At 26.3% G+C, this 15,671-nt stretch overlaps 3 protein-coding genes across 3 annotated transcripts in view; 2 read left to right on the top strand and 1 right to left on the bottom strand.

Annotated features, from left to right (window-relative positions):
* Positions 1–1,917: 1,917 nt before the first annotated feature.
* On the bottom strand, positions 1,918–7,656 carry Phum_PHUM032630 (Plasminogen activator inhibitor 1 RNA-binding protein, putative; the record flags this gene model as incomplete). Its single annotated transcript, XM_002423002.1, has 9 exons — positions 1,918–1,991; positions 2,119–2,154; positions 2,257–2,407; positions 2,484–2,673; positions 2,988–3,083; positions 3,353–3,424; positions 5,189–5,525; positions 5,690–5,845; positions 7,374–7,656. The coding sequence occupies 9 exons, from the start codon at positions 7,654–7,656 to the stop codon at positions 1,918–1,920; spliced, it is 1,395 nt and encodes a 464-aa protein (XP_002423047.1).
* A 688-nt stretch (positions 7,657–8,344) lies between these two features.
* On the top strand, positions 8,345–10,195 carry Phum_PHUM032620 (zinc finger protein, putative; the record flags this gene model as incomplete). The annotated part of the gene is made up of 3 exons (XM_002423001.1): positions 8,345–8,603; positions 8,682–8,955; positions 9,064–10,195. The coding sequence occupies 3 exons, from the start codon at positions 8,345–8,347 to the stop codon at positions 10,193–10,195; spliced, it is 1,665 nt and encodes a 554-aa protein (XP_002423046.1).
* Positions 10,196–13,263: 3,068 nt separating this feature from the next.
* Phum_PHUM032510 (uncharacterized protein) overlaps positions 13,264–15,671 on the top strand; it is a gene marked incomplete at both ends in the record, with an annotated part of 4,554 nt that continues 2,146 nt past the window's right edge. The window contains 6 exons of the mRNA XM_002423000.1: positions 13,264–13,619; positions 14,218–14,611; positions 14,703–14,888; positions 14,963–15,103; positions 15,187–15,329; positions 15,424–15,575. Coding sequence (XP_002423045.1) covers positions 13,264–13,619; positions 14,218–14,611; positions 14,703–14,888; positions 14,963–15,103; positions 15,187–15,329; positions 15,424–15,575 — 1,372 coding nt within the window. The remainder of the gene's footprint in view (positions 13,620–14,217; positions 14,612–14,702; positions 14,889–14,962; positions 15,104–15,186; positions 15,330–15,423; positions 15,576–15,671) is intronic.

Below are 15,671 nucleotides of genomic sequence, written 5' to 3'. Positions count from 1 at the left end.
ATTATTAATATTTTATAATTAAAAAATTTATCACGAAATATTTCGAAACGATATTTTATTTGACTCCGAACACAATTTTTAGAGTCGAAATAAATAAATAATTCAAAAAAAAAAAATAATAATAATAAAAAATACCTAATAAAATCAAACCGCACCTAAGAAAAATTTATTAATAATAATAATAATGATAATGATAATAATAAAAATCAATATACAATTTCAATTAATTAATTAATTAATTTTTTTTTAAATTGTAAATTTTAACGACTACTTGATTAATTAACTTTTTTTTTTTTTTTTTTTTTTTTTTTTTAAAAAATTTATCGACAAAAGGATGTTTCAGTATCTGTTGAAATACCTACAAGAAAAAATAATAATAATAATAATAATAATCACCGCAATCATCATTATCATCGCAATGGAAATAATAATAATATCACGCTATAAACTCATTGAACGCTAACAACTTATCGATCCTTCTTCTCCGTGTATTATCAATCACATTTGTTTAAATAAATAAATAAATAAATAAAATGTTTAGTGTTTGTTTATTTATTTATTAACATAAACCGATTGGTATTTCACATTAATTATACTCATTAGTTTTATTTTATTCGTTATTATTATTATTATTATTATTATTATTATTATTATTATTATTATTAAATTTGCAATAAAAACACTTAAGAAGCATTTATACATGAGCCTTTTGTAATTTTATTTCTTTCTCTCTCTCTCTCTCTCTCTCTCTTTCTCTTTCTTTTAAATTATTTTTTATTCTTAATAATATAATATAACTAATTGTTTTATTTTGTCCTTTTTTTTTTTTAAATAATTGAGCGAGATCAGTGCACAGTTTCAAACGAGAGACAAAAAAAAAAAAAATTAAATCAACTGATCACAATCAAAGCAAAATAATAAAAAAAAAAAATTGTTAGCATTTAAAAAAGGCAAACAAACAAAAAAAAAGAGAAACAAACAAAAAACAGGTAGTATCATCATCACTATAATAAAACGTATTTTCTTTCCTTTTCTTTCAAATAATTGGCATTCGACATTTTTTTTTGAAACATCCTCCTCTCTCTCTCTCTCTCTCTCTCACTCACTCACTATTCTACCTTCCTTTTAATTATCTAATTTTTTTTATTAATTTCTTTTCCTCTCTCATTCTCTTGTTATTTATTTATTTTTCTCTTCTTTCATTTTCATAAAAAATTATTAAAATCCTTGAAAAAAATAAAATTAAAAAATAATTTTTAATAAATTTCAACAATTTTTTTTTTTTTTTTTAAAACAGTTTCATCAAGTACGTTTATTTTTCTTCTTCTTCTTCCCCTCCTCCTCCTCCTCCTTCTCTTTCTTTTCCTAATGTATATAATTTTTTTTTAAAGTTTAAACTATTTCTAATTTTTTTTTTTACTTTTTTTATTTTATTAATTTTTTTTTTAATTTTCCTTCGTGAACGTTTTCTCTCTCTCTCTCTCTCCCTTTTTCCTTTATTATTATTATCATCATCATTTTTTTTTTTTTTTTGTTTAAATGTAGAAAAACCGTTGTGATCATTTCAAAAATGTATGAGAAAAAAAAAAAAAAAGAAAAGAAAGTAATAATAATAATAATAATAAAAAATAAATAAATTTATAGCAGTATTCCTAAAGCAAAATTTTTTTTTTTTTTTTTTTTTTTTTTTTTTCTTCCGGTTATGAAATATTAACTAATAAAAATAAATTCATTTTATAAAGGGGAGCAGCAGCAGCAGCATTTAAGTGACACAAAAGACAAAAGATAAAAACAGTCAATTAAAATTTTTACGTTGTAGTATATAACAGTATTAAGAATAAAAAAAAAAAAAAAAAAAAAAAGAAAAAAAGAAAAAAAGAAAAAAGAAAAAAAAAAACTTTTCGACGACCGTGTGAATCAGCCGAGAGATGGAAAATCGTGTTCGTCGTCTACTTTTGGAGCAATTTGATTGTTTCCACGGTAATCGCGATCTCGGCCACCCTAAATAATAATAATAATAAAATCACAAAATTAGACACACTAGAGTCTTTGACAGAAAAAAAAAAAACTAAAAAATTAAAATAAAACTTACGCCGTACTCATCTCCTCTATGACCACCTCGTCGAGGACCATCCCTCTGTCGAGTCCTATTATCTGTAAATGAAAACAAATTTCATTTTTTTCCGTCCATGTTTTTGTTTTTTTTTTTGTTTGTTTGTTTGTTTGTTTCACTGGAAAAAATTTATTTTTACTCACTAGCTGAAGCCGAATTTAAACCTCCCGAACGAGGAATTCGTCCGCCGCGACCTCCCCGAGGTCCACGACGGGAGTCTGAAAACGTGATGTCGATATCTAACAAAAGACGTTGTTTACCAGCTCTTTGTGGGCACTCGGCCTGATCTAATTCCTGGATTTACAATAATTACACTTCATCAATAAATGCATTTCAAATGGGAAAACACATACACATTTACCAAACAAACCTCTTCCTCTTCGTGATTAACCGAATCCTTCTTCTTTTTAATTTCGTACATGTTTTTCCATTGAGTCAAATCCTCGCCTTCTCCAGCTTTTCGAATATTGTATTGTGGAAGCTCTCTTTTACCTCTCAATGCCCGGTATTCGTCCAAAGTAAGTTCCTTAGGCTCTTCTTCAACTTGAACTGGTTCGCCGCTATCGGTAAGATTTTTTTCACCATCCCTATCAAAATAATTTTAAAAAAAAAAAAATTTACTCACGTTAAATCATATTTCAAACGATAAACTATATTTATTATAATTAAAAAATTATTGTCTTCAACCTGGGTAATGTTGACTTTTTATTCAAAAATTTAAAAAAAACCAACGACCATTGGATGAAAATTTTTTTTAATATCGGCCATGTTTTGACTCAAAATAATATGAGAAAAAAATTATCAAGAGCTTCGATCAAGGCCTTTTAAAATTTAAATAATAAAATTTACTTTAAAAAAAAAAAGAAAAACTCACTTGGCATTATTTTCACCAACGTCGTTATTTCCAGGTTTTCCTTCTGACCATTCTGCGTTTTCTTCTGATGCGTTAGTCGAATTTAAGTTAACAGCCCTGGAAATAAATAAATAAAAAGAAAAACCCTAATAAAAAAATTTAAAAACAAATTGTACCCATACAACAAAGAAACAACAACAATATTAAAACTTGATTCGTTCTTAAATTCCCGTTTAAAAAAAAAGTTAAGAAACCATTAAAAAAAGAAAAGAAGAGAAGAGAAGGGAAGGAAAAAAAAGGGAAAACATTTGGTGAAAACCGTTAAAGGTATAAGCAAAGCAAAAGCAAAAGCAAAAAACGCTAAATAATTTATCATAAACACTTACTCCAAATCATCTTTATGGTTTCCCCAGTTATGAGCTCCTCCTCCTTCCCTTTTTTCCATTGCTTTCACTCCACTGGAAAAATTACATTTTCTTTATTTAAATTGTTTGTTTTTTTTTTCTTTTTGGTTTCCAAAAAAATTCTCTTTTTTCTTCATTAAATGTGAATTAGAGAAAATTATAATAACAATTATTCAAAAAATTACTCATAACTTTCCCCATATCAACGATTGAAGAAAAAAAAAAACAAAAAACAAATTTATAATAATAATATAATAATACTAATAATTTTTTCTTTTCTTTTTTTTTTTTGTATAAAAATAATTTTTCTAAATTAAGAAATACAATGTAAAAAAAAAAAAAGCAAAAGAAAGAAAGGAGGAGACAAAACCGACCGAAATTTCCTCATCAATTAAAATTTCCCCCATTAACATGTATCAACACAAATCACAATTAATGTTACACACACACAAAAAAAACAAACAACAGCAATTTTCCTTTCTTTTTAATCGTGACTTGAATGGAAAATTGCCCAGCCGTAAATTTGTCAATTTAAAAGGATAGTTTGATAAGCCCTTTCATACAATTCATTTAAAATAAAATTTTTAGGTATATTTCACACAGGTTGTCGAGATGACAACCTCACGAACATTCGTTTACCCATTTAAAACAAAGGCAAATAATGCATTTTATTGATATTTAAATATATGAAACCTTTACCGTGTGAAACTGACCTGATGCAAGTACCTGATGCAAAGGAAAATAGGGATCACGGTTACTGTGAAAAAATTTTTTTAGTATTTGTCTTATCAAACTACCTTTTGAGCATTAGTAAAAAGAAAAAAAAAGCTGTAGCATATTACTCTTTAGCAATACTTAAAAAATCCATTCACTTTAAATATACGTTGGCAGTTGGCTACCTTAAAAGTTTTTTCTTTAATCAATCAATCAATCAATCGTTTTTATTATTGTTAATCTGACATTAAATAACTCAAACAATAAAAAAAAAATTTCCATTCGTTTTTTCAAAACGATTTAATAATTCAAAAAATAATTTTTTAAATAAAATAAAAAGAGTTTGTAATATAAAATAACTTTATATTATAACAACCGGAAGGTATCAAACACGGTGTGCAAGTTGAAAAAAAAAAAAAAAAATTAATGAGCTTACCCATTATATTTAGTTCATTTTAAGCAGATTAATACTTTCAAAAGAGAGAGAGAGAAAGAGAGAGAGAGAGAGAAAGAGAGAGAGAGAGAGAGAAAATTAAAGGTGTTTCCAACTTGTAATCAAAGTAATATCATTTTTTTTTAAATGTGAAAATTTAATTTCACAATCCAAAAAAAAAAAAAAATGATTAATGGAGGGAAATTAAAACTATTTTAGAGAAAGTTTTTTTTTTAAAAAAATTAACTTTAAAAAAAAGAAAAAAATTACAATAAAATAACGAAAAATTTGGAACCGCCAGAAAATTTGTAATTTGAAACCGAAAAAAAAAGAAAGAAAGAAAGAAAGAAAGAAAGAAAGAAAGAAGGAAAAAAAGAAAAGAATTTTTTAAAATTTAAAAATAAAAAAAAATCAATGTGTTTGCTGACTGTGTGATGGGAAAATGAGTTGTTTTTTTTTTTAAATTTAAAATTTTTTAAAAATACATTCATAATATTAAATAAAAACCTAATAATTTATTAGTATTTGGGACAAACGAAAAAATTGTAAAAATTATTTGGTAATTAGGGCGTTTTACATCAACGCTTGACTAACTGCCAACTTATATTAAAGTGTCGCCACCTTCACGGAAATAGTTTAATTATATATATATATATATATAGTTAACTCACGTCTTGTCTGATCCAGATTTTCTATCAAATTCTCTTTTGCCTCTGCCATCGAAATTTCTTCCTGGACCGCCTCCTCTGCCCCCAATTTTAGTTCGTCCCATAAGAGGTCCTGATCTTCGTTCGAGCCTACTTTCACCATTTTCAGGTCCCTCTCGAGGGAAATCGGTTCTCTCCTGAAAATCACGGCGCTCTCGATTTTCTCTTCTTGGCCGGATTTCACCATCACCCCCCTGTCTGTCTCGGTCTCCTCGAAACGGCCTATTATCTCCATCCCTTCTTGGACCCCGCCGTCCTTCTTCGTTGCGAGGTCCTCGAGGACCATTTTCATTTTCTGGTCCTTTGGGTGGCCTTTCCCCATTACGATTTCTTGAAACATCACCATTTCTAAAGAGCATCAAGGTACGGAAAAAACAAATTTTTTTTTTTACAAAAGTTAAAATTAGCTTTTATAATTTTTTTAAAATTACCTTTCGCCAACGCCTTTATCTTCTCTCGGCCTACGAGTATTTGTTCTTTCTGGCCCTTGAGGCTCTCCGGATGCAAATTTCACCGATCGTACCTGACCTTCGCCAAAACCCGGTTGCTGACGTTCTCCCTGAGGTCTGTTGTCGTTTGGTTTTCGCCCAGTGATTGACTTATTGTTCTTCAAAGCGCCATCTTAAACATCAAAACAACATACCTAAAAATTTCAAGACAACTCAGCGGTTACAAGAATGCCTTCAGTGGGAAGTTCACCGGTTTCCTGAATAATTTATTCACAATATTTTCATTTTTTACTTGACCAACTTTTCCGACACACTTTTTTTTGATCGCCTTTGTCTTGCTTTATCAGTTTAAATTTTTTTTTAATTTCATCCAAAAACAAAAAACAAAAAAAAACTATCATTTAAAATAGCATATGAGATCTTTTAAATTAAAAAAAAAATAGTAATAGTAATAAATGTCAAATCAAATGAAGCAGAAAAATTTTTTCAAATGAAATAGTCAGGCCTAAATTTATTTATAATTTAATATAAATAAAAAAAAATAATAGGCCATTCTTTGCTTTTAAAATTATTTGAACACCTTTAGATAATTCTCATGTACTATTACTGAAAAAAGGAAACCTTAAAATATAAAATCATTGTGAAGAATCACACTGAAGGCCTTATATACACACCTCATTAAATTTAAGATTTATGAAGTGACAACAAAAAGTGTACAATTAATTACTTAGAGTAATGCTGTACACTTATTATAAAATTAAAAAAATTTTCAAAAAAAAATTAGAACTTTAACAATAATCATGAAAACCCTAACATGAGGGTTTTTTTTTTTTTTTCTAACAACTAAATAATTATAAAACTTAAACTATTAAAACAATATATGCCATATAAAAAAAAAAAAAAAAATACAATACAATACAATACAATTCTAATTACTAAATAATAATAATAAGAATAAAAAAACTAGGCAATTACTTAAAAAGTAATTTTTTTGCCCTGATTTGCAAATAGGTTTAACTAAAACAAAGGGACAATTATACAATCGGAATAAAAACTTGCCATCTTTTTTTTTTTTTTTTTTTTTTTTACAAATGAATTACCTTATTCTCTACTATTATAGTCAATATGTAGATATTTACATATATGAATTTAAATATTAAAATATTATGGAATAGACTGTACATTATACACTGTGAGGAATTTTTTTAAAAATTTCATCACACTATAATTTTTTAAACAAGAAATTTTAAATTTAAGCTTTTACAAAGAAAAATAAATAAACAAACACAAAACCATGTGTCGTTTTAAAATTATGGGAAATAACTAAGAAATTAAGCAAGTGTAAAAATTAATATCACTATGAATAAAATTCTGTTAAATTTTACTATTAATAATTAAATGTACAAAAACTCAATAACTCTAAATTAATAAAAATAAAAAAAAAAAAAAATTGTAGTTAATATTAATTTATAATACACAATTTATTATTACAACATATTAATTATAAATCGAGAAACCCTATATTAATAAAATTATAATTTTAATTAATTAATATTTTTCAAAATCAATGATAATCAGTATCTGAAAATTTAAGCATTATCAATGCAAATTACCTAAATATATAAAATTTTATATTTTTTAATGTTTGCCCGGTCAATGCGGACAAGGTTAAACTTAGTCGGTAAATACAATAAACTCACCTTGGGGTTTGGGTTTAATAACAGTCACGGCATCATTTGCTTTAACATTTTGAGTTTCTTTTATGCCTTGAGCTTTCCTCGTCGTTGGTAATGTTGTTTTCCCTTTTAAATTTTGTTTTTCCTTATTTTCTTTTGATTCTCCCGAAGCATTTTTTAACGTTTTTTTCTTAGTTTTTTCGGCCTCGGCGTTTTTAATTATATCGTACGGATCCTCTTCATGCGAGCTCTCTTCCAAAAATAGGGCATAACGATTGGCTACCCCTATTACGTACTCTTGTTCCATGATATATTTTTCCAACTAATAACGTTGGATGTCTAAGATATTTATGGCTACCTTTAGCCTTAAAACAACGATCCACCATTAAAGCTATATAAAACTGCAAAATGGCGTCCTCCTTTCATCAGAACTAGAAAGTGACTATTGCCAGGTTGCAAAAAAGGAAATTGAAAATTTCAACCTTTGAATTTTTATTTTCATTTATAATTTTTTTTTCGCTAATATAAATCTTATTAAAATTTAATAAAAAACGTTTTTAAAATGAATAATTAATAATTGTTTAAATAAAAACTCCGGTATTTGCAATACAAATATATCCAATTGCCACAAAAAATTAATCTCCTACTTCCTTTCGTCCTTTGAATTTCTGAAGGCTTTAATAATTTGGCTCGAAAAAAAAGAGTTGAGTGTAATGCATTTTTAAAATGTTATTTAAAAATGTTATTTAACAATGTTGTTTATTTTGAAATTTTTTTTTTACCTGTTTAACGTTTCAAAAATTTGATTTTATTAAGTGTTTTTATTTTTCTTGAAATGCAATTTGCGATTATCTTATTTACCACTGTAGAAAATTTTGAGTTTAATTAAACCTAACCAAATTTTAAAGCCATTAAACATCCGCGGGAAAATAGTAGTGACAATTATTAGCTTTTAAAGAATTACCTACACTTGAAACTTAAAATATCAGTTAAAAATGAAAACGGGTAGCGTAATTTTACGAGCAACGCGAGTTTACACTGTGGATAATTCATTTAAATGTGACAAATCATTATCTACTACAGATAATGAACATTCTAATGTAAAAGAATGCCGGCGAGGTAGACCGCGAGCTGACGCTGTCACCACTATGATTCAACAAGGTAGTTCATCCCCGAGTGCTATTAAATGTAGATATTGCATGAGAGTATTTCCCAGAGAAAAATCTTTACAAACTCATGTCAGAACTCACACAGGTAATTTTTCATATAAAAGTAAACAAGAAGAGAGTTTTCTAAAAAGAATCAGGTAAAAAAGTTTGTTTTTATACATAGGTGAGAAGCCTTATATCTGTGACTATCCAGGATGTCCAAGGGCATTTACTCAAAGTGGCCATTTAAAAACACATCAGCGTCTTCACACTGGAGAAAAACCATTTAAATGTCCTGTTATTGGATGTGAAGCTAGATTTAAACATGCAAACAGACACTGTACAGTCCATCCAACTGCAACATTAGTTAGAGAAACTGATAGCTCATTAGGTTTTAATGGTAGTGGTATAATCGAAAGCCCTGTTCAAAGTGCTGAAGTGATTCGTTGGTTGGAAAGGTAAATTCAAAAATAAATTATACATTAATCAGAATTCATTTTGATTAGTTATTAATACTTAGTTTTCACATACAATTAATGAAACATGGGCTTTTTTAATATCTTTAGATATAAGAAAGAAAGAATGATAACACCCTACAGTAAAAAAGGAGAAAAGAAATCAAGGAATTCATCATTGTCTGAAGATTTGGAAAATACAGAAAGTCACTGCAAAACAAAAGTATGCAAAGAATTACTCGAAGATATTAATTCGGTTAAAGAAAGTTTTAAAAATTTAAGTCCGAGAAAAAAATTAGGTGATATTGTCAATAATACTGTTATGGTTGATGATGAAATATGTAGAAATTATGTTGAAATAGTAAGAAACCCAAAACCAGGATGTTCAAAAGATTTAGATAGAGATGAACTTAAAAGTCTTAAAATTAAACCCATTTCGCTGCCATTATCAATTAATGACACAGAAATCACAAAATTAGAACCAGTGAAGAAACGTTGGCTGCGAGAAGCCTACCAAGATTCATCCAAATGGGAATACAACTTCATACAACCAATTAACTGGGAGGAAGAAAATTCTGAAGGAACAGAGACAAAAGTACTGTCATATGAAAATTTCAATTCAGTTCAGAAAAGTAATATATCAGTTAAAAATTGCATACCAAAAACTCAGTTTACAATTAATTCCAATGCCGCTAAGATAAAATTAAATGGTATCTCGATAAAAAAACCTGAAAATTTGAGCATTGGTAATGTCTGCGAGGAAAAAAAAGGATTTAATAAAATAATAAAATTGAAAAACAATATGGAAACTGTAAAAATTTTTACAGATCCTCAAGACATAAATAGTGTTCATGATAATTATGCTAATGATGGTGACCACAGTGTTAGATTATTACATGAAGAAGGTCAACAGTTAAACAAAACTAGGCCAACTGTATTGATGCATTCTGGTCAGTGTAAAAGTGAATCAGACATAACAAATATTAATGATAAATATTTATCACAAAACCAAGTATCAGATAATAACAATTTTAAAGAATTTGCCGATTTGAATAATAGCAATAATAGTGAGTTAATTAATTTAAATAATAATAATAATAATAATAAAAAGCGTAAAATTGTTTTTTCTAATGTTTCCGGAGTGAAAAACCAAAAAATAGCTGAAGATTCCGATATTTCTACTGCTTTGTTACTCATGGAATTATCAAAATATCCTTCTCCCACGAGTAAAATGCAAATATGATTAAAAATATATATATGTATGTAACCATAGTTATTGTACAAAGTTTACTGTTGGCGTGTTACATAAGAATTGTGATATTTATTAAGTTTTAAGAATTTTTAATAAGAAAAAGAAGTGCCTATTCAGTAAATATTATTTAAAAACGATGGTGAAAAGGGCATTATATAAAATACAATGGGACCAAATAGTTATTAAAATTAAATTATTTAATCTTAATAACTTTTTTCTATTTGAATTTTACTACACTTGGTATACTTTCTTCTTTAAACATTCCAAAAAAATTCTTTTTTCACTCATGTATAATTTATTTAAATTATAAAAATCAAAATTTCTTACTTTTCTGTCTTTTAACGAATGCAAAATTTAATAATAAAAATTTTTTTTACTTTCGAACAATTATTGTATTTGTGAAATAAAAAAAAAAAAATTTTTATTATTAAATTTGTGTCGAGAATTGTAAATTTTTTTTAAAAAAAACTTTTAATTAGTATTTTTTTTGTTGTTGTTAAAATATTAATTAACAGTAAGAAAAAGAAAAGAAAATGTTGGAAAATAATTTTTATCTTTATGTAAAATATTCATTCATTCATGTTTTTTTTTATTTTAATTTTTTTTCGAACATGAAATGTTTTTGAATAATTTTGTTAAAATTCACAGTAAAAAAATTGACATTAAATTGAAATTTATTTAAAATTCGCAGAACTTTTTTTTTTTTTTGTTATGATTTTTTAAATGTCAAATATGTTTGATACTATTATTAATGACGGACGGGATTATTATTATTGGTTGTCAAGTTATTATTATTATTTTGTTGTTTTAATTAATTAATTAATTTTCTGTTTTATTTTAATATGTAAAAAAAAATTCTTTTTACCATCATCACTATTTATTTTCAATTTTTTTTTTTTTTTTTTTCACAGAAAAGAAAAACATTTTTTGTAAATTTTGCTTTATTGTATTTTTAGTTAATGACTTATAAAAAAAAAATTTTTTTTTTTTTTTTTATATATATTAATTATAAAAACTTGTTATTTACTTTAATAAGTGTGCTATTAGTTGATTATTAATTAGGTGTATTTAATTATTATTATTATTATTAGGTTATTGAAAATATTTTATGTTAAGAGTTAAACACGGTATAAATAAAAAACCGGTGGGCCTTAAATAATAAAACAAAATTTTTTCTTATTTTTTTTTTTTGTTTTCTCTTTTTTTTTTTTTTAAATAAGTTAAACATAATTATTAATTATTTAACTGTTTAATTATGTGCTGTTAAATTTTTACAACTATTTGTATTGTTTTGATAGAAAAAGTTTGCAAAATTAAATAATGTTTAAATTCTAAACATAAAAATTTTAAATTATTATTATTATTATGTTGAAAATTATCAATACTTCAACGTACTATTGTAAACTTTTTTTTTTTTTTTTTTTTGTTTATAAATTATTTAAGGTTTTAGTTTTTCCCTTAGAAACTTTTATTGCTTTCCCCTCCCCCCAGTATTAGACTTTTATTTGCACAAAAGGTGTATATACATTATTAGTTTGATTTATGTTTGAATTTGTTACACAGCTATTTATACAAAAAAAAATTAAAGCTGTTATTTATATATATATATATATATTAAATAATTATTATTTAAAAATTAAAAATGAATTTTTATTAAATTTTATTTTACCTAATTATTTTAACACTATTAATCCAAACTATTTTTAATTTTTATTAAAATTTGATACATTTTAAGTAGGTGTTATAATGTTTTGGCGCCAAAATTTTTATGTAAAAGGAGGTTAACGATTTTAAGGAATAATTTTAAAACCTTTTTTAAAAGTTGATGGTTTTATTAGAGTATTTAATTTAGGCTTAAATTTTTAGGTTTATCGTTTTAAATCACAAAATAATATTTAAACGACGGAAATGAGTTTATTTTTCACATATTATTTTATAGTTCTTTGTTTTTATGAAATGAAACGGATTTTTTATCTCTAAGCGATAGTTTCACCAATCACCATGTAAAGCGCTAATGTCTGGTATTTCATTTGTTCGAAAGCAGGGAAATTTTATCGTATGATGTCACTTATAAAGCGGCTGCCATTTTCGTATGAAAATGTTGCACGAACTAAATTTTCTGGTTCTGTTAAATAAAAGAAATCATTTATGGATATTTTGATTTTCGTTGGTTTACATGAATTTTAAAAGGCCTCGTCTTCAAGAATTGTAATATCAAAGTAATTTTACTATTTTTAATACATATATTTACTTTTTTATCGAGCAATACATATAAGAATTGGCGTCAGTGTATATTTATTGTTTTCAACTGCCATTTATTTTCTTTTTCAATGTGCTTCAAGTGATATACTTATCGAATTAATAATTTTTATTACGTGGATCTTAATTTTTTTTTTAATTTTTATTTATTTTACTTTTTTTTTTTAGAATATTATTCAAAGGCGGATGACTTAAAAGTCATTCGACACCCTGGCGGGTTAAAAAAGTGATTAGTCTTGGCTTTTATCATGCCATCTTGCTCATCTAAATTTTCAATTCTACGAGATAATGATTGTAAAATTTTGATTGATAACTTGTGCAATTCAATAAAATCATCTGATTCAACAGCTTCAATACGTTTTTTGTACTCATCTGCACCAAATGGGTGTATAAAATATTTTCCATTTACAGTGACTCTATTAAAGATACCCTGGTGGTGTTTGGTAAAAGACAAAAATTTAATTTTTAATATTTATTTTTGGCAATCATGTTTAGTTTTCAATTCTAGTACTCCGCCTTGCATAAATCATAAATTCAATTGCAAGAAAATTAACTGTGATTCAAATTTTATTTTTCAATGTAAAGCAGCTATTTATTTAAGTATTATTTATCAAGTCTACATATTAAAAGTTTTAAAGCTTTTCTACAAGTTTGTGATTTATTTCAAACTTTACTATTTAGTGTTTAAAGTGTCAATCATTGTGTTACTTAATCAGTGCATATTTCAAATTAGTGCTTTTATAAAAAAGTCAAAATTTGTAACAAGTTGGATTTCTAATGGAATTAATTTTAATTGTGTCATGGAATTAGATGAATCAGAAATCAAAGTAAATTCTTTAGATAAAAATTTAATCAATGGGGAAAAAAGTCTACCAAAAGTTAAATCAGAATCATTGTCATCGGATAATGAAAAGCATGTCGATAATGGCTTAACTGTGATAAATGACAACCAAATTATGAAGGGATCCGTCTCTTCTCCAATTTCTAAAAATGTTTTACTAGAAAACAGTATTAATGTTGAAATTAAAGACATTAAAAAAGAAAATTTGAATGATTTATTACCGAATGGAAATTTGAATTCAAATTTACATATAAATGGCAATAATTGGAAAACTGAAAAATTACAAGATATAGTACAAGTAGAATGTAATAAAAAGTTAATTCTGTGCCTATAACAGAGACTCTAAGTCTTTATAATAACAATGAAGTTATTGAAAAAGTTATTGTTGAAGCAAAAGATCCCTCAAGGAATGAATCTAAAAATCATGAGGTTTGTAATATTATTATTGAACACAATCATTACATATAATTGAGTAAGACATTAATAATTAATTTGCTTTAAATTTGTTTTTTATTTTTATAAATTATTTTATTATTTAAGGTAAAATTTAAAGAGGAAATCAAAACTGAAAACATATCAATTGAATCTTGCAATGGGAAAAGTGAAGAAAAAGAACAAAATAGTACTAATAATTCATCTGTAAATAATGCTTTAATGTCATCACCATCATCTATAAATTCTTCTTCAACTCTATCAAAACCTGTGTCACATTCTCACCAATCATCATCATCATCTTCATCATCTTCATCTTCCAGACATAAATACAAAGACTCGAAAGATGAAAAAAGTAAAAGTTCATCTTCTTCATCGACGAGTAAATATAAGTAATTACCTATTTTATTTTTATTTGAAAATCATAAATAATATAAATTCTTTGAGAACAAAGTTGAATTTTTTAAAATGAAATTTTCAGGAGTAGATCTTCAAGCAGTCATAAAGATTCAAAATCTGATTCTAAAAGTAAATCTAGAAGTTGCCATCACAAACCAGATGAAAAATGTCATTGTAAATCTCATCATCATTCTCATCATTCGAAAAAATCAAAAAAATTCCAAAGTGTTAAGACTCAGTGTACAGCAGATGAAATAGCATTTGAACTCAGACGATCAGAAAGTGGACAAGCTAACGCTAATTTTACGAGAATACCTTGGGTACCTCATCCTCAAATAACGAATTTAAAATACGGTCGTTATTATAGAATAGAGGAAGATAGGAATGGTGGAGCTACGGTTTGTCATTTATTCATGGATGAAATTTGTCATTTACCTGAACCTCAATTGAAGGAATGCGCTATAGAATTCATAAAAGTAATTTTTCTCCATGTTTTTAATATTTATTTTATTAATTTTTATAAATAATTTTACAATTTTCAAAATCGACTATTTTATCATTTATTAGTTATCGTACAGCGAAGATGAAAATGAATGTGCCTATCACGTTATGGGCATTGTACACGGTGCAGCTTCCTATTTACCTGATCTTGTTGATTATATGGCCGATCATTATCCAACATTAATTGTCAAAACTGGTTCATTAGCTAGTAGGGACAACCATACAACAACTATGAGTCAATATAGAGATGAGGTTATTGAAAATTTTATTGGAAAAATACTTTGATTTTAAAAACTTTTTCCTATAATGAGTATTTTTGCTTTCAGGTTTACAAAACGTACTCTAATGGGACGTTCAGGTACGCTCCTTTAGATCAATTAAGTATTTGTGGAGTTTTAGGGGAAGAAGTTGGAGCGTATTTTCCTGATTTTGTTGCCAGGTTGGAACAAAGTCCTTTCATGAAACCAGTAAGCATGTTAATTTTTTCTCATAAACCCTCAAGTGCGTAAGTCGATGAAATTGAAAATTGACGATTTATTATTTTTTAAAGGTTATGCCCTGGAGTTCTTTATCCGTCGTTCAAACCGATAATCCCAGGGAGTCAAATGACGGTCCTATATTTTGGGTACGTCCCGGAGAACAAATGTTACCGGCTAATGAAGCTTTAAAAGAAAGCGCGAGGCCTAAAAAACGGTAAAGAAAAATTAATTATTAATTTATTAATAGTTATTATATTTTAATAAAGTTATGTAGAACTCACCGAAAATTTGTTTTTAAATTTTTGTAGAAGAAATAACGAGTTGGATAATTTAGCTTACATTGGAGGATCTCGATTTAGCGAAGCAAGGGAATCCCTTTTTATGGATAGAACTAAAGCTCACGCTGATCAAGTCGGGGTTGATTATGGTATTAGTAATACAGCTCCTACTGCTGCCGTAGGTAGGTTAAATATTAAACATTTGTTAGTACGTCAATTTAAAACAGTGTCGTAAGAAAAGAGATTAATAAAATTTTACAGTTATTAATTTAATTGAC

Source organism: Pediculus humanus, genomic scaffold, assembly GCF_000006295.1.
Source record: "Pediculus humanus corporis 1103172107383 genomic scaffold, whole genome shotgun sequence".
Taxonomy (NCBI): domain Eukaryota; kingdom Metazoa; phylum Arthropoda; class Insecta; order Psocodea; family Pediculidae; genus Pediculus; species Pediculus humanus.
The sequence above is the reverse complement of the archived record's forward strand: the minus strand, read 5'-3'. Positions and strand labels throughout refer to the sequence as shown.